This window comes from Cinclus cinclus, chromosome 1, assembly GCF_963662255.1.
Source record: "Cinclus cinclus chromosome 1, bCinCin1.1, whole genome shotgun sequence".
Taxonomy (NCBI): domain Eukaryota; kingdom Metazoa; phylum Chordata; class Aves; order Passeriformes; family Cinclidae; genus Cinclus; species Cinclus cinclus.
The window spans coordinates 46,493,202-46,519,264 of record NC_085046.1 but is presented as its reverse complement, the minus strand read 5'-3'; the positions used below and the strand labels follow the sequence as shown (position 1 = coordinate 46,519,264).

General features: G+C 42.6%; 1 protein-coding gene across 1 annotated transcript in view; it reads right to left on the bottom strand.

Annotated features, from left to right (window-relative positions):
• The window catches only part of SEPTIN7 (septin 7), a 78,887-nt gene extending 54,094 nt beyond the window's left edge, over window positions 1–24,793 (bottom strand). Inside the window, exons 1-4 of the mRNA XM_062505746.1 lie at window positions 24,790–24,793; window positions 24,217–24,366; window positions 3,001–3,026; window positions 731–833 (exon numbers count right to left, since the gene is read on the bottom strand). Of these exons, the coding sequence (XP_062361730.1) occupies window positions 731–833; window positions 3,001–3,026; window positions 24,217–24,366; window positions 24,790–24,793 (283 nt within the window). The remainder of the gene's footprint in view (window positions 1–730; window positions 834–3,000; window positions 3,027–24,216; window positions 24,367–24,789) is intronic.
• Between the last annotated feature and the right edge of the window lie 1,270 nt (window positions 24,794–26,063).

Below are 26,063 nucleotides of genomic sequence, written 5' to 3'. Positions count from 1 at the left end.
ACTACTATTATTTTGCTAATTAGCATGTCAAAACAGGGTCGAATAACCAGTAGCATCAGTTACACACAAATGTATCCAACTTTACTAGCAGTCTATTATAATAAAAGTATCAAAAAAGAAACAAAAAGGAAAGAAATAAGACTTCCTAGAAGGAAAGATGACAAATCTGGGTCATCATTGAAGACTAAATGAACTGTTTTGAATTGTATTATTCATTCAAACTAACTATAATTTCCCATTTTCTGTAGTCTATAGGGAACAAACTGCTTACATTTGGTTTTCATTGCAACCATACAAACTTGAAAGGTTTGTTCAAATTAAAGCTTTGATTTTGTAGCACACTTTTGTGACCACAGAAGTGTAGGACAGACAGGATCCTATTGCCTGGTTATGTACAAGGTTTGCTGTGTTGCACTCAACCACAAAAACAGTTTTTTTTTTTTTATTCAAATGAAAATCAAGTTCAAATTACTTCTGTCATACTTGCAAGTAGCATTTTAGACCAGATCATCACCAAACTGCTTTTCTAAAGACTGTATGAACTATACAGCTTCCATCATTTAGTAATCTCCTCATCAACTTGCAGACCAGACACGTTCTTTGTAACCAACCTAGATCCGTGTTTTCTCCTGAGATAATGCAAAACGTCCATACATCATCATCACAGTTTTTAAGAGCTACGTCAAAATACTTCTCACTATCAACACTCAAAGCAAAGAAGGAAACCTACCTACTACCATGAGAGTGAACTCAAATCCTCTCTTCACAGACTTTCGGTAAACTTGATTTGGAAGATTTGCAAACCCCACATATCCTTCAAGGTTCTTCTGTTGCTAAAGCAAGAGATATTTAGGAAAAAAAGTTAAAAGGAAAGCATGTAATTTCTTAGTTGGTTTGCATTCTTAGTTACTGAAATGTTCATTTTCACATTTGTAGAAAAGTGCTATCTACCCAACCTCTCAACAGCCCAAGCTGTCTACATTCAAGAAAGTATAATGAATTGCAGCAAAAAATACTTTTTTTTTTTTACTGGATGGCCAAAAAACTGTCACAGAAACTCAGGTACACTAAGAATATTTTCAGCAAAAGCAATTGCCATGTGACTGCATAATGACACAAGAGTGAGCATGTGCAAACAAATTAAAACACAATCAACTTGGTACCAATGCCCATTTGAAACACAGGCATGAATGTACCTTTCCTATATTTCCAAGTCATGGTGGTACTGCCTCAACATGATGGGAACCAACTTGACATCTCTGCTGTGTTACTCAACTGGAGGCTTTCATGTTAAATCCAGACTTACACTAATGCAGCACACCTTGCAATAAACTCTCCATACAGGCAAAACTTGAGTTGCCTTATACTCTGAAAAACTTACCCAAAATAGTGCCTACTGTGAAAAAAGAGAAGAATTGTGCATGTTAGTCATTACTTCTTCTCACCACATTAATGAAAATACTGGAGGTACTTAAAATGGTACAGTATGGTTAACAGAAGTTTGGTATATAGTTGACTTGTTTGATTTTTTTTTCTTTCTAAAACTGACAGAATATGTTCAATGCAGTAATAAATAATTGAATTTTTAAATTAAAAATATTTCTTTCATTAAAGCGAGGATATAAAACCACTATCACCTTTAAAGTATTGAATGCAAGAAGAACTAAACTCTCGGCAGTCCAACAGCACTAGTCAATAAATGGACTCTGCTTTAAGTCACTTGACTGATTTCTCCATTTGGCAAATAAACTATTCACCTCAAACAAAGCTACACCATTGCAAAGACTAAGTTAGAGGTTCAAGTCTAAATATTCATAATGCAACAAATGCTATTAATTCCCTAAATGTAGGAATCTTCGCATAGTGTCATCAAAGAAATTTTTAAAAGAAGCTTTTTGCTTCAATAGAGCCTCAGATGCAGCTATAATCTCATCTGAAAAGTTTTAAAGTATTTTTAAAATGAGCCAGGAATTTAAAATCCAAATATTTGTTTTAATTTTCTAATCTATTACTACATGTAAGGAATAGAATTTATCACAATCTAAAACCCTGAGCAGGAACCAATGCTTCAGAGATACTATATGACATGCAGGTCAGTACTTTTAAAGATATTAAAAGCTCCTTCACAGTGCAGGTCCTTAATAACCATTAAGGATGTGGAACTCCTCTATGAAATATCTAATCACAGTCAAACACTCCTAATAGTTCTAGTTGTCAACCACCTACATTCTTTGGCAACTACATACCTTTCAATGTATGTCATGTTTACCAGAAACACTTCACCCCCTCTTTAGCTAGTTCTTTTGCTTAAAAGAATGAGTTTCCATGTAATTCTTCTTTTGAATGAATGGTATTTCTCTTCCCATTTATAAGGGGCTCCACACTTAGGATTGTTCTACTCCTAAGAACTTTGAGATCACTGAATATGAAATGCTAAAAAAGAATAAATGGCAATTTTGGGGGTAGTTTGCTCTATTTTAATTTCACCCACAATTAGATAATGAAACATAAATGGTAGTAACCAGAAAGATAAAGATGTATGAAATGCTACACTGGCCATTAATGCTGTGTTTAATGTGAGCATTTGCTGTCAATAGGAAAGAGCCTTTTAAAAAACTGCATCTGGATGCCAGATTCAGATTTCTGGCATACCAATTAAAACGGAAGATCTCAACATACCAGTTTTAAAATGGTTGCCTTTGTTCATAACCTGCTACTTCTAAAGAGAGCAAAACAAATTAGGAATTGAGTTTCTTTAATTCCTGCAACAGCTTTCAAAAGAACTTAGTACTTTTTTGTTAAAGAATTGACTTCCACTGTTTGAACACGGTGCCAAATGACATCTCATTTTTCTAATACATACAGTATCTTCCCCTTTTATCCATTCCCAATTTTCAACCAGCTGCTACCTAAGCTCAATTTTAGTTCATCTACTAAAAACCTAATGCTGCTTCTATTCCTACATTAGCTGTAAAACATCTGCATCAAAATAATACTTACAGCTACTTTGTAAACAACACATTTCCATCATTTTCAGGATTGAAGATATCAAAGAGAATACATCCAGAAGTAGTCCAATAAAATGATGAATTTGAACCATTGCAGCAATGAGTCCGTACAGGTGCAGCCGCAATCCGGAGAGAGGAACAGGGGAAGTATGAGAAAGAAAAGAAGAAAAAGTTACTTACATTTGATCAAAGTAACCCACAGTATTTTCCATCTAGTATGCTCAGTATGCACATTTTAAGCAGAATCACAAATGGTTTGGGATGCAAGGGATCTTGAGGAACATCTACTTCAAAACCCCCTGTCATGGGCGTGGATACCTTCTACTAGGTCAGTTTGCTCTAAGCCCCATCGAACCTGACCTTTAACACTTCCAGGGATAGGGCATCCACAACTTCTTTGGACAACTAGTTCCAGTGCCTCACCACTCTCACAAAAAAGAATTTTTTCCTAATAGCTAATCTGAATCTATCTTCTGTCAATTTAAGGCCATTTCCACTTGTCCTCTCAATTCATACCCTTGTTAAAATTCCCTCTTCACCTTTCTTGCAGGCTGTCCTTAATTTACTTTGTTAGTAACCTTAATTTAGTTTGGATTATACACAAGACAACCTAATTCCATGGTAATATACTATATGAACTCCAGCCATTTAATGATCAACACAGGTAGCTATACAAACTTTTTACTTCATTTATTCAGTGTGTTTTTTGTTTGCCATATAGTACCTGAACCAGTAATGTATTCAGGGGTGTTTCTTCTTCTGAGGTGCTCACTAGAATATGCAATCTCATTTTACCACACTACTGCACAGTATCTTTATTTTAGTGTGGAAAAGGTACAAAGGTAAAAGCCATCATCATAGTAAATGTCTCCCATGATTCTGTATTTCTAAGTCACTTTATACATTCAGTGAACATTGTCAATTCACTTAATTTGCAACACTGAGCATTAGAGCACTGCCGCAACCTTGGCCACAACTGTCATGGTTCAACAGTCACAAAATAAAGAACAAAGTAGGGAGCACAAGTTAAGCATCTGTTCAACAACATCTAACTCTCTGCATGACAAGAGGTCTACAACAGTTCTCCAACACACCATTTATAATACCTTAACTACAAAACTGTATCACAAAGATCCTTTAAGTTTCTGTTTGTCACTGAACATCTTCTCATGCCTGAGAAGTTCAAGATGTTGATACCAAAATAATAAGTAAAAAATAATAAAATAATAAAAAAACTTAATAGCAAATTCTAGGCCAGCAGTTAAGATGCTTCTGCACCTTAACATCTAATTTTTAAGCAATCCCATAGTCTCAGAGTCTGAATCCATTTTTAGAAACTTCACACTGTGATGGAAACTGCAGTTCAAAGTGGCACTAAAGTTCCGTTCTGCCTTTTCTACCTAATGCAATATAAGCTTTCTGTTTTTACAACCCCCTTCATGTTCTATCAGCATCCAGAGCCATAACAGCTCAACACGTTGGGTACACTGCTGCTGGACTCTTCTGAGAGGACAAAAAAGCAAAGCACTGCTGATCAATGCCAGTCCTTCTCTGTGCCTTGCAGAAAGGTGGCACAAAACGCCCTGGAAGACAGATGCATATGCAGCAGAACTGGAGGAAGCTGTACAGGCCAGAAAACAACTAATACTGCAGATCCTGCAGCAGTCCCAGTACTCAAAGATTTTACTATCAACCACCTTAAGTACTGTATTACAATCAGGTATTATGTTGCGTATCACTACTTTCAACTACAAAACAAGGTAACATCATCAAGCACAAGTTCACCAAGTGCACATGAGGGCCTCCTTTGCTGGAGAACAGCAGTACTACTTCAAAACCTATCATCCAGCAAGAAGAGCCACAGGGGTCACATCAAAGTTCCTGCCTTCAACAGTGGCCAGAAATATCTAAGGTAGCCCATACAGCAGAATACACAGAGCAGTGTTTCTCTTAACCTCCACAATGACCAAAGATCTACCTCACAAGCATTTCTCCACTTGAATAGCATTTGACCAATTTCTCTTCCACACACATTTTTCTTATAATCACAGAAAAAGCATCCACAAAAATCTCTGTAGCATACACTCCCTCTGTACATTGTTAAAAGGAGGACTGTTATTTCAAAATTAACTCCTGTTACCTTAACTGCTACACAGTAGCATCTCCATTGGAAAACAGCCCTAATCATTTAACATACTGCATTCAAAAGAAGCCACTTCATGTCTCCTGCTGCTCTTACGTAACTCTACTCTAGCTCTCTTCTGAAGAGGCCAGGGCAAGAGCTACACACAGTATCCAACAGGCAAAACACAGATGCAATGTATGATCATGTGCTATCTCTTACTCTCTGATCCTTTTACCGATTCCTAACATGTCACATTTGACTCTTTCCAAGGACTGAGCAGATGACACTGTGAACTGTACACAAGACCTCTGTCTTAGTTTGAAAGACAGGTATTTACTCAAAAAGGCAGAAGCCTCACTTTTAAAAGAAAAACTGTGACCCCCTCCTCCCTACAAATTATTATAAGTTTGGAATTAAGGTAGATCTCAGGCAAAGATGTGGGGATAGGAATAACAGTTCTTTACTAATATATCTAACAAGACAAACAAAAACAACAACAGCTATGACATTAGCCACAAGCAGAACAGTAACTCAGTCCCAGTCATTTTTTGGCTGCAGGCACCCTCTCCCTGAGCTGCAGTTCCCGGTGCTGGGGTCAGGCAGGTCCCGCAGAGCTGCAGAAGGGCTGGGGGTGATGGGAGCGCTGCCCCATGTGGCACAGAGAGATGGAGAGAGCCCTCTGCTCACGGTGTCGGTCACAGTGCTCAGCAGAGTGCTGATGATGGCAGGTTAAAAGCAAGAAGGCAGTAGTGCAGGGTCCGATAGCAGTGAGGATGACTCCCGGTGCTGGGATGGCAGGGATGGGGCAGAGGTGGCGAGCATCCTTCTCGTCCAAACTCTGCGGGTGAAATGGGCCGAGCCAGAGCCTTCCGTCTGCTCTTCCGGATTTCTGAATCTCTCTGGGTTTCACTATTCCCTCCCTTCGACCCTTCTCCCAGTCACCAGGGCCCAGCCAACAGGTATCTTAGCATGACAATGGGGAAAATTCCACAGAGGGAAAAAGGGAAAGAACCAACCCCCAACATTATCCACCCCGAATTTTTCCCATACCATCATACTACATCAAATTAAAATCTTTAAATTATAGACATACATGTAGTTGCAGATACAGGCACAGTACCATAGGTAGTTCACTCTAAAACAAGGTCTCCTTGGGGTATGCATCGGGTCTTTCCATCCCTTTGCATCACCCACCAGGTACAACCCAGTCCTTGAGCGAAAAAAACCCCACAAATTGGATTGTCTTTGCTGGAGGCAGAGTTCACCCAAACAGTTTTTCCTAGCATACCTCTCATATGCACCACTGGAACCTTATCTCTATCTAGTGTACCCAAGGGCTCAGACTAGGCAGGGCCCGCTCGGTTAGTGGTACCTTGGGTGTTCACTAACCATGTGGCCTTTGGTAGATTAATCTCCCAGTTCTTGAAAGTCCCCCCACCCAGTGCCTTCAAGGTGGTTTTAAGCAGCCCATTGCACCGTTCCACTTTCCCAGCCGCTGGTGCGTGATAAGGAATGTGGTACACCCAGTCAATGCCATGTTCTCTGGCCCAGGTGTTTATGAGGCTGTTCTAGAAATGAGTCCCATTGTCTGACTCAATTCTCTCAGGGGTACCATGTCTCCAAAGGACTTGTTTTTCCAGGCCCAGAATGGTGTTGCGGGCAGTGGCATGAGGCACAGGGTAGGTCTCCAACCATCCAGTGGTGGCTTCCACCATGGTCAGCACATAGTGCTTGCCTTGGCGTGTCTGAGGCAGTGTGATGTAGTCAATCTGCCAGGCCTCCCCATACTTATATTTGGACCACCGCCCCCCATACCAGAGGGGCTTCACTCGCTTGGCTTGCTTGATGGCAGCACACGTCTCACAGTCATGGATAACCTGGGAAATGCTGTCCATGGTGAGATCCATCCCTTGGTCTCGTGCCCACTTATAGGTGGCATCTCTGCCCTGATGACCTGAGGCTTCATGGGCCCATCGAGCCAGGAACAACCTCCCTTGTGTTGCCAGTCTAAGTTTATCTGTGACACCTCTATCCTTGCAGCCTGATCTACTTGCTCATTGTATCGGTGCTCCTCTTGGGTACATGGGCATCTACATGGTGGACTTTTACGGGTAGCTTCTCTACCTGAGTGGCAATGTCTTTCCACTCATCAGCAGCCCAGATTGGTTTTCCCCTACATTGCCAGTTAGCCTTTATCCATCTTTCCAGCCAGCCCCACAGAGCATTGGCTACCATCCATGAATCAGTGTAAAGGTAAAGCCTTGGCCACTTCTCTCTTTCAGCAATGTCCAGGGCCAGCTGAACGGCTTTGAGTTCAGCAAGTTGACTTGATCCACCTTCTCCTTCAGTAGCTTGTGCAACCTGTCGAGTGGGGCTCCATACGGCTGCTTTCCACTTGCGGTTCATCCCCACGATGCGACAGGAACCATCGGTGAAAAGAGTATAGCGAGTTTCATCTGCTGGCAGTTGGTTGTATGGTGGGGCTTCATCAGCCCAGGTCACTTGTTCTTACTCCTCTTCATCGGCAAGACCGAAGTTTTCACCTTCTGGCCAGTTTGTAATTATTTCCAAAATCCCAGGGTGATTCAGGTTTCCAATACGGAGCACTGTGTGATGAGGGCGATCCACTTGCTCCATGTGGCATCGGTGGCATGGTGGGTAGAGGGGACCTTCCCTTTAAACATCCACCCCAGCACTGGTAGTCGGGGTGCCAGAAGGAGCTGTGCTTCTGTGCCAATCACCTCTGAGGCAGCTTGAACTCCTTCATAAGCAGCCAAGATCTCCTTCTCTGTTGGAGTGAAGTTGGCTTCAAACCCTCTGTAACTTCCGCTCCAGAATCCCAGAGGTCGGCCTCGGGTCTCACCAGGTACCTTCTGCCAAAGGCTCCAGGACAAGCCCTTGTTCCTGGCTGCAGAGTAAAGCACATTCTTCACCTCTGGTCCCATCCTGAGTGGGCCAAGGGCTACAGCATGAGCGATCTCCTGCTTGATCTGGGCAAAGGCTTGCTGCTGTTCAGGACCCCAGGGTAGAAATGGCTCTTCTTCTAGGTGACCAGGTAGAGAGGGCTCATAATCTGGCTGTACTCAGGAATGTGCATTCTCCAAAAGCCTATGGCACCTAGGAAAGCTTGTGTTTCCTTCCTATTGGTTGGTGGAGACATCGCGGTGACCTTATTGGTAACCTCAGTGGGGATTTGGCACTGTCTTTCTCGCCACTTTACTCCCAGGAACTGGATCTCTCGGGCAGGACCTTTGACTTGGCTCTTGATGGTAAAAGCAGCTCCCAGCAGAATCCGGATCATTTTCTCTCCTTTCTCAAATACTTCCATTGCCCTGTTCCCCCAGGCAATCATGTCATCAATGTATTGCAGATGTTCTGGAGCTTCACCCTTTTCCAGTGCAGCCTGGATCAGTCCATGGCAGATAGTGGGACTGTGCTTCCCCCCCTGGGGCAGTCAGTTCCAGATGTACTGAATGCCCCTCCAGGTGAAGGCAAACTGAGGCCTGCACTCTGCTGCCAGAGGAATAGAGAAAAATGCATTGGCAATGTCAGTGGTGGCGTACCACTTTGCTGCCTTGGACTCCAGCTCGTACTGCAGTTCCAGCACGTCCGTCATAGCAGCGCTCAGCTGTGGAGTCACTTGATTCAATGCATGATAGTCCACAGTCAATCTCCATTCTCCATCAGACTTGTATACAGACAAGATAGGGCTGTTGAAGGGTGAGTGGGTTTTGCTGACCACCCCTTGGCCCTCCAGCTCACGGATCATCTCGTGGATGGGGATCACGGCATCTCGATTTGTCCTGTACTGCCGGTGGTGCACTGTCGAGGTGGCAATTGGCACTTGCTGCTCCTTCACCTTCAGGAGCCCCACTGCAGATGGGCTCTCTGACAATCCAAGCAAGGTGTTCAATTGCTTAATGTTTTCTGCCTCTACAGCAGCTATTCCAAAAGCCCACCTGAGTCCCTTTGGGTCTTTGTAATAGCCATTCCTCAGGAAGTCTATGCCTAGAATACACGGTGCCTCTGGGCCAGTCACAATTGGATGTTTCTGCCTCTCCTTCCCAGCCAGGCTCACCTCAGCCTCCAGCAAACTCAATTGCTGTGATCCCCCTGTCACCCCAGCAATAGAAACAGGCTCCTCCCCCACATGTTCTGATGGTATTAGCGTACACTGTGAACCAGTATCAACTAATTCTCTATGTTTCTGTGGCTCTGATGTGCCAGGCCATCGGATCCACACCACCCAAAAGTCCTGGTTTTCCCATGCCTCTCCCTGGCTAGAGGCGGGGCCCCTCTAGCCCTGGTTATTATTTCCTTCCTGGGCATACATATTGGAGGTTCCCTCAAGGGGATCTGACAAATCACCCTCCCTTTTGTAATATCCTGCATCTTGGTTATGGGAAGTTGAGGCTACCTTCACTTTAGTGGAGCTCCTTGGTTAGTGTTTCCCTCCTAGAGTTGACACACCCACGCTGCCAGGGCAGAAGTGGGTTTCCCATCCCACCTTCTCATGCCTTCCCCATGGTCACGCAGAAAGAACCACAGGTCAGCTGATGGTACGCGTCCTCTCTCCCTAGCTGGGGACATTGGGCTCTAACTCTGGGATCTGTGACTCGCACTGGTGCTGCATTGGCCTTCCTCATCTCCTCCCTCACCCCTCTTATCTCCTCCTTCAACTCCTCTTTGCGTTCCCAAATCATGGCAGAGACCTGAGCCTGCATTGGGCCATTCATTATACTCTCAAAATTTCTGAGCTTATTGGCAACAGAACCCACTGTCTCGTGGCTGGTGTCAGCATTAATGGCTGCAATGAATGTGGTGTACTGAGATGGCCCCAGGTGTGCCGGATTCCACAACATCTGCCCTGTGCACCTGACCTTGTTGGGGTCATTGTCATGTTGTCCACCCCTCCCAAAGAGTACCTCCAGTATTGCTACTTCTCTCAGCTGTTGGATCCTCTCCTCAGCGGTCTTCCAGCGCATTCTATGGTGGTGCTCCTGCATTCTCTCTCTATGGACAAACCTCTCTCTTACACTCATTAAAAGCCATTCCCAGAGGGAAAGGAGGCCTGGCACTTTTACAAATACCTGATTCATGCCTGAGTCCTGGGTCAGGGGTCCCAAATTCCTTGTCTCAGTACCATCCAGCTGCACACCTGTACCCATAAGGTCCCAGACCCGCAGTAACCACATTGTAAAAGCCTCACAGCACCGTCATACAATGTCTTTACGCAGATTACGGAGACTCTCGTATGACAGGGACTCTGTGACAATCTCAACCTCTGGCTCCCCTGCTGGTTGTGAGGGCCCTCCTTTCTGATCCTTATTATCCAGGTGCTTTGTTTTCATCTCAGACTTTCTAGTTTCCACAGGGGCAGTTGTTGCTGGCTATGAGTGCCCTTGCAGTTCAGCTGCAACCTGGACAGATGTAACATTTGTGGGTTCCACTGCTGCACCATCAGGTTCTCCCTCTTTAAGGCAGGGGGAGTTTCTCAAGAGCTGGGGAAAGATACTCCTTCAGCATCTGGCCCATCTCCTTCACTAGAAACCCCACCCACTCTGGATAGTTCCTTTCTGAGGTGAGCTCTGGGGCAGAGTCAGGCTCAGGGGCAACATCCTTAACTTCTGGGGCAGGGTTAGGCTCTGGGGTAGAATTCTTAGTCTCTGAGGCAGGGCCAGGCTCAGGGGCAGAATCCCTATTTCCTGGGGTACCTATCAGGATTGTCATCCAAGTCCATCTCCCCTCATTTCTGAATGTTAAATAGAACACGTTTACAAGGCCTATTAGTAATGCCAGTCACTGTATTATATCATTACCACTCAGAAGAGATTTGAACCCTTCAAAAACTGGTGGAGTAGACCCAAAAAACAGCATAAGGGGTTGTGACATATTTTTTCCTGGTGTCATATCCTCACAGTATGTACCATTATTAAAGTAACCCAAAAAACAGTTAGAGTGTGATAGCATATATAGTTACATATATATAGTTAGATGTGTGAATCCATGTACCCACCTTCCAGAGAAAGTTAAAAATCCATGAATTCCTCACCTTATCAACCCACAAAATGAAGTGGATAATAGTTACAGTAGCCTGAGTTACAAGACCCATGTTCAAGTAAGGGATTGCAAATGGGACAGATAAAGCTGTGGCCACATGGAGCCCAAACCATGGTAAGCTGGACAACATGATGCCACCTAACACAAAACTGAGGTAACTCAAGAACTGTTATTCCTTTTTCAGCCTTTCCTCTCAATGCCCTCGGGCCTCACATTGTGGCACCAAACTCTGTCTTAGTGTGAAAGACAGGTATTTATTAAGAAAGGCAGAAGCCTCCCTTTGAAATGGAAAGTGTGATCCCTCCTTATTATAATTATTATATGTTTGGAATTAAGGGAGCTCTCAGACTCCTATGGGGATAGGAATAACAGTTCTTTACTAATATATCTAACAAGACCAAAAAAAAAAAAAAAAATCTATGAAATTAGCATTAAACAGAACAGTAACTCGGTCCCAGTCCTTTTTGGCTGCAGGCACCTTTTCCCCGAGTTGCAGTTACTGGTGCTGGGGGCAGGCAGGTCCCACAGAGCTGCAGGAGAGCTGGGGGTGATGGCAGTGCTGTCCCATGTGGCACAGAGAGATGGAGAGAGTCCTCCGCTCATGGTGTTGGTCCTGGTGCTCAGCAGAGTGCTGGATGATGGCAGGTTAAAAGTGAAAAGGGAGCAGTGCAGGGTCCAACAGCAGTGAGGATGGCTCCCGGAGCTGGGATGGCAGGGATGGGGAAAGGGATGGCAGCAATCGTCCTTCTCGTCTGAACTCCAAAGATGTCACCATGGGCTGACAGAGAGGGCGCGAGAGGGAGGCGAGGCACGGGCCTCGCCCCCGGGCTCACCCCCGTGCGGGCAGCTGTCTGCGCTCCTTAGCTCCCCGCTCCTGGAACGAGCGTGGGTGAAATGGGCCGAGCCAGAGTCTTCCATCTGTTCTTCCGGATTTTTGAATCTCTCGGGGTTTCTCTCTTCCCTCACCTACCCCCTTCCCCCTGTCATTAAGGCCTAATCAACAGGTATCTTTGCATGACAGTGGGGAAAATTCCACAGAGGGAAAAAGGGAAAGAACCAACGCCCAACCCCACTCTTCAGTTTTAAAAAATGGTCACATATTGTCACTGAACATACAGCACAGCAGTCCACGTGTATCACTTTTACATTCAGTCATGACATATTCCCGCTATCATTTTATATCAAGTCTTCTAATATTTTCATGTTCTTGTAGTTGTCAGCCATCTCCAATCGAACTTACCAGAAATGAAGGCAAGCCATACAATTATTAATTTGGCCTTAGATGACTTTCAGTGCATCCACTCTGTGTACTCAATGTTGTTTTAATATAGGTCTCCCTCAGGCAAAATGTCACAGCCCACATAAACCAGCTGCAGAGCTGGTGTTTTTGGATTCATCATCTGAATCAATGAATTACAAGCCACCAGTAAACTTCTCTAATTATGCAAATGAGTGAAAAGAGGAACAAGGCATCAGTGGTTTCCCAAGCAGTTCTAAGGGAGATAACTGATTTAAAAAAAAAACAAAAAACAACCACTTTTTTTTAAAAAAAAGTCTATCATCTTTGTTATTGCCCAGACACTGTAATTTACATTTCTCCTTTATTCTGAGATGACCATGTTCAGGAATTAAGTTTAAAGTCATTCTTCAGGTATTACCATCTGGGCCAAAAGATAAGAGACTCTGGCCTAAGGCTCAGTGCCTGAAAAAAGAGCATATCTTATCATTCTATCTAAAGGAGATCAAAGTCCAAGGTGAGCTAAAGCCATTTTTCACCTGTGATGTGCAACCTGAGAGTTCAGATCACACTCAATATGGGTAAGTGCAGCTGCTGTGCACTGGTAGCAACCAACAGCCTGTAGTATGATGTTATGAAAACTCTTTGAGGATTTATGACATAGTCAAACTTGCAGCAAATATTAATTAAGACAGCTGGAGAGAAAATAGAAGACCAAACAGAAAAGCAGTGTGACATCAGGGAGTGACTGTCCTTTCCAATCCAAGTCGGCTTTAGTGCTTCTCAATCAAACTTACTCCAAGAGAAAGAAATATTTATTTTTTCCTCTAGTAACCTCCTCAGAAATACTGTTTTTAAAAGTACCCAGGAATATCACAGAAAACCCAAAAATTGTTGAAATCTGACCTCAACACAGTGATATTAGAAAGGGCAGATACCCTCCGCATTTGGCATATGATAGCAATGTTTGCTGTCAACAGCAATAAAAAGAAAAGCTGATCATTCTTCACACATTTCACACAGTTGAAACCAGGAACACCCTCCGAACACAGTATTTTTTTCGACAGTTTACATTTGCTATGGTGACTATTTATTTTGGTAAGGTAACTAGACGTAGGGCAAGTTTTCTTTATATGCAATTTACTTTGAAAATATGTCAGTACTGCTAAAACACAAGAATTTGCACCTGCTCTAACAATTACTTCAATAAATAAAATACTATTTTTACAACTTTTAGTTAAATTTCTGCAAACGTTTTTGCCACAGTATTTTTATGCAATATCCTACCACCATGGTGTGAGTATGAACAGTTTCACAGTTCCTGGTTCTATGCATAAAGAGTGGCCTATAAACACTGTTTACTTCTATTTCCTCCACTATCCCTAACATGGTAACTTTTTTTTCTTCTTTCTAACATTGCTACTTATTTGAAGTCTTCATGTTAATACAGAGAAGCCTGCAAAACTTGCAAGAAGGCCTTACCAATATTTTCAAAACCCCTTTAAATTCTCTACAGTTTATCAAACTTTGCATTTTTTTCAACTTGTCTATATGGAGGCAATACATAAAGAAAATAAGTAAGACATATCCCCATCTTGTCCTCCCACATTTCACAGACAGACAGCAACTACACATCTTGCAACTTACAGTTTTTGTTACTGCATTCTTAAAATACAGGCTTCAGGTAGCAGTATTTAATGTAATAATGATTCTACAATCCATAAGCACTTGTTGAGATAATGTGTAGTACCTCCACAATAATTTTTTTTTTCTGCAAAAACCCTTAAGATGAAAATAATAGATATTAAAAAATCCAACAGAAAAAAAAAATCAAACAACAAAAGAACAAAGTATGGAAATAATAATATAAAAGGAAAATTCATCAGATCTCTTTGTAAAGTTAAACTTACACTGAACATCTATGAACATGTTTTTCCTTCCACTACTCAAAGTAAAAATATTTGTTGGGTCAGCATCTGCTGTAATCTGCATGGCAGAAGCCTAGCACTCTTGGAAAGGAAATGAGCACTTCTATTCCCTCAAACAGACTTCAGCTGCAGCCTTTCTTTGGAAGACAACAACTTGATTTCCAAGTGTGAACTGAGGGTACAGCCTACATTAGAAAAAAATAAAGAATATTTTTAGAAAGGATTGAAAAAAAGATCCTTTCAATGCATAATCACAATTAAGAAATGAGGATCTCTTTCAGTCTCTAGTAGCAAGCCAACTAAGTAAATAAGTAATAATATAGTAGGCACACTGCTAAACCTTAGGTTGTCCAGCAAAAGAAATCAGAGACTTCAGAGCCAGTGTACAGTAAATATGCACCACAGCTCTAGCTGACACAGCTAGTGCTGCACTTCTTTGAGCAGTCAAAGTGCAAGAAAGCAGAGAACTACAGGAAAATTAAGCCAGTTAAGTATTTAGAAAAACAAAAGCTTATTATAGATAAATGGGGGGGAGAAAGGGGCAGAGAGGGAGGAAGGTTGTCAAACTAAAAAAGCAGGCCCATATAGCTAAAACATACAACCTTAAAAAGTTCTACCCATGATGACTACAGAATAATTCAGGTAGCCACAAAGGTTGACAATTTTTTTCTAATAGTTCAACCTCCACTAGAATTAGCTAGGCAACTAATTTCTTGAAAATAAATTGCTTTTGCATTTTAGATGCAATTTTGAAGTACAAGAATACTATTTTAAAGCTTCTTGTGTGTTTGTGCATTTCCCCTTTTATTCCGGGTTTTAAAACCCCCTTAGTTTGCCTGCAGAGAGCAGTGCACAAACCACCATCACACAGCAACTTGCATCCAACTGAAATGACCAATTCAAAATCACATTTGACAGTGAAGTGACCTATTACCTTCCATTCTATACAGTCAGGTGGAAATGAAATGGCAGCTGGGGACCTCATGTCAAGAAAAGCATCAGATTATGCAGCACTGACCACACATTGTGTGTTGATCACCACTGTTAACCTCCTTAACTCCTCCTCCTCCTCAGTTTTGCTGTCCTTGAATGTTTATTCCAATACACTGAACCAAGGACTGAAGATGAAAGATATACAAAAGAAAAAGAAATTATTAAAAAAAACCCCCCCCAAAAAATACCAACTATGGAACATCCCTGGATACAAAGCTTTCAAGGGAAAAAAAAACCACCACAAAACACAACTCCAACAAGATTTAAAACAAGCTGTTATTACACTTCATATTTAACATCTCATGCCTATTTAGCTTGCAGATATTTCCCAAAAGACATGCAAATAAAAGATTTTAAAATAATTTTTAAAACCCCAAAACAACCCATACCAACCAGTACCAAAATGGTGGCATCTTTCAGACAATTTTATCTCACACTGTTTTCATCTCCTACAACAGCAACTAAACCATGGTTTTGAAAAGAGCCATTCTTAAGGAAATGGAAATTCTCCCCCAGGTAGGTCAGTGCCTCTAGGTGGAGACCATTTCCTGAGTCTCACTTAGCACTGGAAACACAAAAGGAAAAAAAGCAACAAAGCACAGTAAGTATTAAGAAACAAACTAACAGGTCATGCTGCAATGTATCATTTAGTTCCTATGTCATATCCTATTTCAGTTGCTTCAAGCTCACGCTAACATTGCATTTTCCTTCAAAATTCGTATAGATTCATCAGTTAACTGAAAGATTCAGCAGGTGACTATTAAAAATAAAATTAAAAAAAAAACCAAACCCCAGAACAAACCCAAACCAACTGATTACCACACCAAATCTCCAGTGAGGCAACACCACAAGCTTCTCATATAAGCCCAAGCACAGAAATGAGTTTCTCAGTAACAGCAGACTGCTACAATCCAACTGGCAGTATTTCAACCAAGAAGGAAGGGACTCCGAAAAAGGCATTTACAGGTGTGCACTTTGCACTTCCTTCAGTTTGATGCCTGGAATCCCTACAGAAGTGAAATCCCCAGCAGTACATCCCATTCTCCCTCCTCATCAAGCAGCTGTAAGGATGGCAGGACAAGAAATAGCATTACTATAGTTCTAGCCCAAAGGTTTACTATCAGATCTAGTAAAATTTCTTGAACATGCAGGTGCAGAAATGCTAATGAAAGGTGAATCGTACATTCAACAAGAGAGAAATTAGAGTATTTCATGCTGATTCTTCCGTTACCGTGGACAACTCGCATTTGAGAAGTAACTAGGGTGAAGGGCTTTTAGCATATATTTCTGTATGGGGGATGCAATTCATTCCAATATGGAAGTTGTCTGGTTTTCTGCATATTCGTATTTTTCTATACTAGTTCCTATGCTGAACTCCTTACCGTCTGCCATAGAAAAGCTTTCAAAAATCCTACTGGTTTCACCATGACAGATATTTTGAGCTAAAATTTTAATGCATGTGTCCCTGTTCACACTATAAGAGCATATTTTAAGGATACCAAAACATAGAATTTAGGATTTTTAATTATAATTTTCATGTTAAGCTGAAATCATATTTTTGTGTTCCAATACTTCTGTTACAAGCTTCACCAAACCTTGAGAGAGATCTGTAGGGATATTATTACACTACTAATACTTAGAGAATTTAACTATTTCCACACTGAGTTCTCTATTCAGAACATAAAGAATTCTAATGAGCCCAGCCCAACATGATTAAAAAAAGACCCAGGTGTTATTTCCAAGAATTATGCCAAATGAAGTACTAAAAGTTACTTCATTTGTTAAACTTAGATGTTCTGAAACAAAGCTGACTGGCTGCATTTTTTTAAATTATCTTTATTTATTTTAAGCTAGAGAGATACCACGGGTTTTATTTCATTTACTCTATGTCAAAGATTGAATTTTTAACTTGGTGTTTAATGCACATGTTTTTCAAAGAGGAAGACAACACATCTGAGAGCAACCAAATAACCAGCAGTCAAATTGCTCTGGATGACAAATCTAAAGAAGGTAAGGAGTGAAGCCACAGCTGGATTACAAACCATCCCAGTGATTAACACCACCAAAGTTGTTGGTTTCTCAATCCCAAATCCTTTTGTTTTTGATTTTAGTGAGGAAGGAAGCTGTCCGTGAAGAGTATGCATTACATGGTCCAACATGTATACTAGCTGAGCAGCTATCCCGCATGATTAGCTCTGCCAAATTTTCAAGTGGGAGTTACTCTCCACACCTTGCTGCCACACCAGAGTACTCAGCAGGCAAAATTCACACCCAGAAACACAACTCAAAGCAACAGGAAAACCAGGATCATTGTTGATGCCCACAGTGACAAAGAGTTAACATAGCAAAAAAGAGTTAGGTTTACCTAGGATGACCACTGGATGCCTTGCAAGCAGATCACAATGCCAAGGGCAAGTGAAAATCATTCAGCAGCCAGGTTAGAGGCCATCCATTAACACTTCTTTGCCAAAGCTGTGTCTTAATAACTAAGTCTTCTCCAAAACAACTCCTGCATGTACTTGCACAAACAACACATCAGTAACCCTTCATTACTAACATAGTGACATTGAAATAACTTAACTTGGTCTGCATAAAATACTGAGTATTAATATAATTTTGAACTCCCCAGCTGAAAATTTCCACTGTTCAAGAATTCTGAACACAACAAACCTCAAGAGACCTTCTACAGAATCCCTGTTATAAAAGACATGAAAAGAAACACCACCATCCAGCTCAAAAACTAACTTGCTAAATTTGTTACTGCCAGTAAGGAAAAATTCCCTGCTGAAATTCCCAGCTTTCCTTGCCAAATTATTATTGGATGGAGGCACATTACCCCTACCTTCTCCTCCCTTCAAGCATCTAGTCTTCAGCATTGCTTGGAATATGTACCATTTAGCCATTTTTTCTTTAACTGAAAAGGAGATTCCTTTTATTCACAGTCCTCAACTGTACAACTAACAACCACATACTATGGTTTTTGTCCCAGTCTCTTTAAGGTCATGTTCTTCATTGTTTCAGTCTTTCACACAGAAACTGAAGGTTCTTGCCACTGCTCTGAGAACTTACTGATTTGCAGATGCCCACAGAATTGCAAATTAGACCACCGAGGGTTAATATTTGCAACATCTGAACAGTAGGAGGTGACTGCAAACTTCAGTACCATACTGCAGCAGTATGCAGTCGATTCTCTTCTAAGTTTTCTCTCAACAAAGTGCTACAGAAATAAAGAACACAGAAGGCAACAGAATGGCTTCCCTTTACCCATCATCAAAGGACTACTCATACTTTGATTGCACACCATCTCGCAAAGCCTCCCAAGAAAAAACTAAGATAATCTCGAACCTCCTGGTTAGTTAACACACCTTTATTAACTACAATTAGGACATGTTTGCTCCCAGAAGCAAGGGATGGGGAGAAATAAGAGGATGGGTTTCTTGGCATCAGTCTACTTCAAAAATTTTCACTGTTCCAAATGTGAAAACATTAAATTACATTTAAGCCAGCACCTGGAATTTTACTGCAGTGCATATTGGTAAGATCACATATTCAGAAAAGCCTCTGCTGTCAGAAAGCTTCCAGAGAATTACATTTCTCCAGCAACAGGTTTTAACGCCTCAAAACTGCCTGGTTTTTTTTTTTTTTAATAACAGGAAGTCATACAAAACTGGTATCTCAAGATACCACCACAGTCAGGATCTGATTGGTCATCACTGCAAGATCCTCCTCACTGTGAGAGTTCTGCAGCCATCATTAATGACAGCCTTAGTTTTGTAAACCACTCTAGAAAATTCCTAATACTAATATAATATTAACATAAACATCATAGGCAAAGATTCAACAGCTTGTAATAAAAAGCCTCACCTCACCCATGCAATGATCAAGAAGTAAGCAACAGGAGCTGAAACAAAAGCCATTACACTTTGCCCAGTTGTGTTTATCCTCAAATAAGTCACCAGGGTCTCACCAAGGGGAGAGTACCACATTCTCAACCACTAGCACCAATTTTTACAACAGGATACAGTCTTCCTCCTTCCCTATCTCAACCACTGGCAGAGTGGAAATAAACAAGTTGTACAACTAGATCAACTACTGAGTGTCTGCTGCTTTGAGCACACTAGCGTAGCTACCTCCATCCTATGTTAAGATTCAGTGTTTGGGTGGGAACAGAAAATCAAGCTCTCTTCTCTTTGCACAGCGCCGTGTTACACCAGTCTAAAGCACGCACTAAACCAAGGCTGCATGTATCTCTCTAGACTGCCCAAGTTGTCAGCTGAAGTTCCATCCCTTCCCTTGAGCCCGCTTGCATTTCTTCTTCCATGCCAACACTTCTGTGATCACATAATGAAAGGTTCAGGGAGCTCAACTAATAGAAAGAAAAATTATTTTGAGGAAGGAAAAACAGACCAGACTCTGTGAGCTGAGCTCCATGAACTGAAATTGGGTTGAAGAGGCACCAGGGTGGTCAGGGAAGCAGAACTGCCTCCTTTCAAGCAGCTGGACAACAGGTTCACCCAGGAACTGCATCACCAGGGTGAGCTCAGGCTGCCCTCCAATCAGTTCTGATAACTGCACATTGAAAAAGTGAGACTGAGAAAAAGTTTGCATGAACAGCTGAAAACTACTCTACCATAAGGTTAACTTTCCATTACATCAGCAAGCTCATCTAATCACACCACTATATAAACACTGGAAGCTTTTCTACACTGTGCATAGAAAAACACAGAATCAAGACAGGATTTTGCAACTGCACTCCAGTTACATGTTAGTCTAAGCTATAAAATCACATGGCAAGGTTCTTACAAACCAAATGGAAAGCAGAGGACACTACTGGGCACACAAGAATTCCCTGCACACTGTGACAGAAGTACACATAAATGAAATTAAAACATTGCAACTGGCCAACACCAGAAAAGGTTTGATCCAAGCTTTATGTTAATGTTAACTTAAGTATTCATGGCAATTTTGACAACCTCACTAGGTCAAGTTCCATTTCATTTAAAGTTCAATATGAATCATTACACAAATGGTCTTTTAAACACACAAGATATAAAAATAGGCAATCTGTAATGCGTTGTTCTTCTAAGAATCTACCTGCCCAAAATTCAGTGACAATCACTGGCAGTAATACCAACCTTCACGCCATCTTACATTTTTCTCAGCACCGACTCTGATGACCTACAGTGCTTTTTCAGACAAATGTCACTCCAGAAATTCTGTCATCAAGGCCTTCAGCTGCCTTTCTGAAAGGTTTCTTTGTAACAACTGTACGTATATTCTTTGTAATCACTGTATGATAGACTGTTTTCTGTATATATTAAGACTGTTTCAATAGGAATTTGATAAACTACTACTTCATAGCTCAACATTCACCAACAATGTTGAAGAGCATACCTCATATACCTAGTTTTTATTTCTATTTTTCTGGTCATTCTCCTGTCATGCTTTACCCCACAGCACTGGAAAGAAGCCTCATATGGGGTATTCTTTGCTTTAAGAGCACACTTCTAAAGACCACTGTCATCCTTTAATCTTTTTTTGTCAAACAAAAGAGCAATCTAAAGTAAAGTTTTTCTTTTATTCAGGTCTCACATCTTTTGTGAGTATGATGCAATCTTTCTATTTAAAAAGCTCTATTTTATAAGTGTGAGACTAAACTATGTACTGTATCTTCATACTGATCCCCCTAGAGCTACAATACGTCATGGGAGGAAGCAATCTACCTAAAGTTTCAATCAATCCTTCCCCTGGTTAAAAGTCAACACCTTAAGTATTCAGATTAAAAAATAGAAAATAAGAAGCACACAGCTATTAATAAAGTAATAAGAATAATAATAGTAATAAGGGGGGAAAAAGGCAATTAAGAAAAGCTGCATCTGGAGGTGCTATTTTCAATGTTGGCCAAAAAAATTTCTAAATCTTCTGTGCCACTAAGAAATAATTCAGTTCTATTTTAGTTCAAGTGCTTCTGAATGTAACACCCAGAGTGATATTGTTCAGCAATACTGCTTCCAAAATTATTTTCAAATGCATACTGAGCTATCACTGCATTAAATGACAGAAATGTGGCATGAAAACAGCCACACAAAGAGCCACTTGAAAATAAGATACAGAAGTACTCTGTTCCCCACGAGTGGCTTTGAGAAGGGCTGCCAGGCAGTGACTCTAAGCAGCAGCCCTGCCAGCCCATGCGACCAGCAGGTTCCTGTAAGACATATCTGAAGCATGGAATAGCACCAATGCATAAAAAGCAGAAGATCAAGTGGCTTTTGGGCAAAGGAAGTCCAGGACATACATCAGAACAAGGGTTAGTCAGGCATGTGTTTTACATTACTCTAACTCAAATTCTGTCTAAAGGAAAGTGAATACATACCGGCTTCTGAAGTGCTTATGAACCTACTGGCTACTTTTTGGTTTTTAATGCAAAGTAAGGATGCCATAGCTTATAGGAGTTCCACAGCTGTGTCCACGCAATGAAGCCAACACCTGGTTTAACGGGGATGTTGTATTAAACTAAAGTTATGAAAGTAAACATTGACTTGATTCTTTCCTATTTAAAAACCCCACAGAATAGAAAAGAGCTACCTGATGACATTATGGAGTTATCGGTATGCAGCCATTAAACCAGGGTTGGAAAAAAATTTTACTCATCCCTGACAAGGTGAACAGGAAATGACTGGTTTCTGTGAACTGAGTTCCTGGCCCTTGCAGTTGAGGAATGCCTTTACCTTGCTCACACCACCATCCCCACCTCTGCAAGACACGTAGTCCACAAACATCAGCTCAAGACTTGCAAACCCTCCTAAGGAATAGCTTGCGACTGCCTACAGTTTAACACTACTCCAAATTTGAATTACTAATTTAAATGAGGCTTAACTAAACTACTTAAATGGTGACTAAATGCCATTCTAATTACAGAGCACGAATTTGCAATGAACTAGTTAATTTCAGAAGCTGGAGCACTAACTAATAGAAAACAGATCGTTGCTCATACATACACATCTCTAGTCTAGACAGGTTAAGTAAATAGTCTGGCAATAAGCTGAAGCTAAAAATGTCTGTCATACTACAGACCTCTCTCCTTACACCTTCTCTGAGGCAAATTTTCCTTCACAGACTTTGTTTAAAATGAGACTTTGAATCTGCAACCATTGTATTTTGTAACTATTTGCTGTCTTAGTGGGTATTTTAAGGTAGTAATACAAACACCACCTCAGCAGCACTGAGATACTAGAACTGAAGAAAATAAAGCACATGAAGTGTGAACCTGCCCCATGGAAGAGACTAAATACCACTAAGTTGACAGCCAGTTAAAGCAAAAAAAGTTCTGCTGTGCACGTTTAGACATTTCTATGCGTGAAAAAAAGCAAAACCTCCTCCATCTACAGCTTACAAAGCAGTTCAATATGACCTTTCATTTCTGCACAAGATAAACAATCAAGTTTTTACCCATACATGCAGAAACATGTATGCAGTAAGTATGTATCTGAAGTACTGTTTTAAGTGAGACCAGTTACTTGTCCTTAGGGGTAAAGAGCAGGAAATGCTGTGAGTTATCAATGTATGGATGATATGCACAATTTTTGTTACATCTCCTCCAATTTCAAAATGACTTAAGTAACAACTGTTTCTTCCATAGTAGCACACACAGAACAGGTGATGCTCTTGGATTCAGGTTTCAACACAGACAAGGTAGTAATAAAGCAATGGCTTCCTGAAACCCACACTACTAGGGCAAAAAATTTCTATTTATTGTTTTTTGTTATTCGTGAGTCAGCTTAAAAGAAAAATGCAGTTATCCAAAGTCAGACTGAATTACTGCTCTTATGTTAAGAAATCAACGGCAAAAGATACTAGCAACCCCATAAACTAAGCAGGTATCAAGTGAAAGATGCTAAACATTACACAAAAATACATCTTCCCTTATTTCCCAACATTTCAGTAGGTAAAAACTTTACATATATATAATTATAAAGAAGAAATAGTATTAGTTTGATATCTCAGTGAAAGTTCTAGTCATAAATTAAATTATCATTTAACACTGAGAAGCTATTACTACAAAAAAACTCGCTTCCATAAGAAGGTTGGTCTACCTCTTAAACCCCGATATTCAGCAGTGGCCCTTTTTAACTTTCATGGGAACTAAACCTGCATATTTTTAATAAACTGACTTTTTTTGGTCATTATATTAATAGGTATTTCAGTATATGGAAGCATTTCTTTCACTGAGCACAACCTGAAGCTACTGTCAGTCAGAGGGAGATTACAATGGCCAGGAAAAAACATTCAGTGAATGAGTAGCTCTGACACTCTTTCTGTTCAGCAATATTTCATCTGCAGGAGGTGGCACACAAACTGCACACAGATTCCTGAATGCTGTCTTTTCTTGGAATTACATTTGCACAGAAGTGGTTCAGCGTCAAGCCAACGACTTCACGCTAAAATAAGCTTAGCTGCTTTTCCTTAAGTCACCCATTTAAAAAAAATCTTCGCGCATTATCGTCCCTTCTCCCAGCCACCCTCTTGAAACACCAAGCACCCTTCCAATTTAATCTGCAAGACTGGTTCGCTAAGCCATCAGATCAAACAGAAACTGCTCAAAAAGGCATTTCATATAGACTCCCGAGGCAACTGTTCGAAAACTGTAATTTCTACCTTCTCCTTTTTACAAACGACCGGCCGAGGCTGCAGGGACACGGGCTGGGCCGGGGGCCGCACGGGCGAGCGTCCGTACAGGGGCCAATAAAAGCCAGGCCCGAGTGAAACATATATATATATTTGCCTCCCTCCAAAAATGCCCTAGAGAGGAAGGAGAAAAAAAAAAAAAAGAAAAAAAAGAAAAAGCAGCAAGCGAGGCGAACAGACGGCTGGCGGGCTCCCGCTGCCACACACGCTCACACCCGCGCACGGGCGCCCCCTTCCTTTCTTCCCCCTCCTCACGCGATTCCAGTCCCACCCGCTCCTCTCCCGCATATTTGAAAGGCTGCTTTAATTCCTGCAGCAGCAAATTCCTCCCTACCAAATTTAGGCGCAAAAGGAGAAAAAAGGGAGGAGAGACCGGGATGGAGGGGGAAGGGGAGAAAAGCAACGGAGAAGAAATATCTCCAGCATTCTCGCCACCCGGCTCCTAGAGCCCGGCGCAGGCATTATACAATTTCGGCGAGGCAGGAAGTGACGGGTGGGGGGGGGGGGGGGTGCGGGGCAGAGGAGGCAGCAAGGGGGCCTGGAGCCACATCTGAGGAGGAGGACGAAGAAGGAGGGGGGGGCGGCCAAAGGGACGGGGGGCCCCGCGGCGGGGCCGCCAGGATAGGAGCCTCGGCGGTGCCCGCTGTATTCCCCCCCCCGCGCCGACACCTCTCAGCCCACCCATCGCGGAGACCCCACGGCCACAGGTTCGCACTGTCCCCGCTGGACCTTGGCCCCGGGCTGGAGACTCACCCATGGCGCTGGGCGGCGGCGGTACGGCTGCCGCTGCTGACGCTGGGCTCCGGCTGGCTGCTCGTCCTCCCGCCCTGCTTCCCTCAGCCGCGGCGGCACCGAGCAGGCCGCCCCCTCCTCCCCTAGCGCCTCCTGCCAGCCAACCCGGCGGCGATTCTCCAACCCCTCCTACGCCGATTGCGCCGAGGGGCCGCAGCCCTTCCGCACACAGTACCGACGCGCTCCCGCGGCTGGACGGACTTAAGCGGCTCCGCCTCCTCCTGCCCCTCCTCCTTCTCCTTCGCCGCCTCCGCCCTGCTCCTCATACACTTCCCACCCACCTCTCCGAGCAGGCAGCGACTTCCGGTTCAGCCACTCCGCCCGGCTCGGTCCCCTCGTCTCTCCCCCCACCTCTCCCAAGCTGGGGTTGGTGTCGGTATTATTTCCTCCCGCGCCGCGCTTTAAAACAGAGGGACCGCTCAGAGGCCATTTTGGAACCGGGCGCCTGCTGCAGGAGAGCGAGGGCCGCACGGCGGGAGGGCCGGGCTCTGTCCGCAAGAAAGATGTCCGCTGGGCTGGACGCGCGGGGCGAGGCGGTCGCACCGCCTCCGCCTTGTTACGGGGCCATGCTCTGAGCGGCGCTGTTCCGTGAGCGCCTGGCGGAGCCCGGGGCGGGCCAGGGCCTCTGCGCCGACTGCGGCTTCTAGCCCAGGGCAGAGCGAGCGAGGCCCTCAGCCACCCTTACCCTCGGGGAGCCTTGGGCTGCGGCACTGCGGCGCTTGGCTCGCTCGCTCCGCCACATAGTCGCGCTTGGGTACTCAAGTGCCCTGTAATGAATGAGGACTCAATAAAAAAAAAATCAAAACACAACCAAACCATTTGAAGGCAGCTGTTGGCAGGCACTAGGTAAAATCCTTCTAGGGGGCCGAAGGGATGCTTGGGTACCCTGAGAATCCCACTTCCAAGCCCTACCGCCTGGGCTGGTCTAGTACGTTCCTGAAACCCTGAATTGGCTCTTTGGAAAAGCTGCTGCCAGCCGAGATAAATGTCTATTGCAGTAGAGAAGTTTCATGAGTAAACATGGATTCCAAGAGAGGCAGAAACATGCTTTTTGCCTTTTCTATTCCAATAGAGCTCTCAATGTTGTATTTCTGTTTTACATTTTGGACAGGTATCTTCCAAAGACTCCCAAGAGCCTTTTAAAATCTGGGATATTTTATGCCCAAACTGGAATACTGGAGATCTGTTTTTATGATGTGCGATTTGAACCTTAGCATGCTTTTGTGTCAGGGATT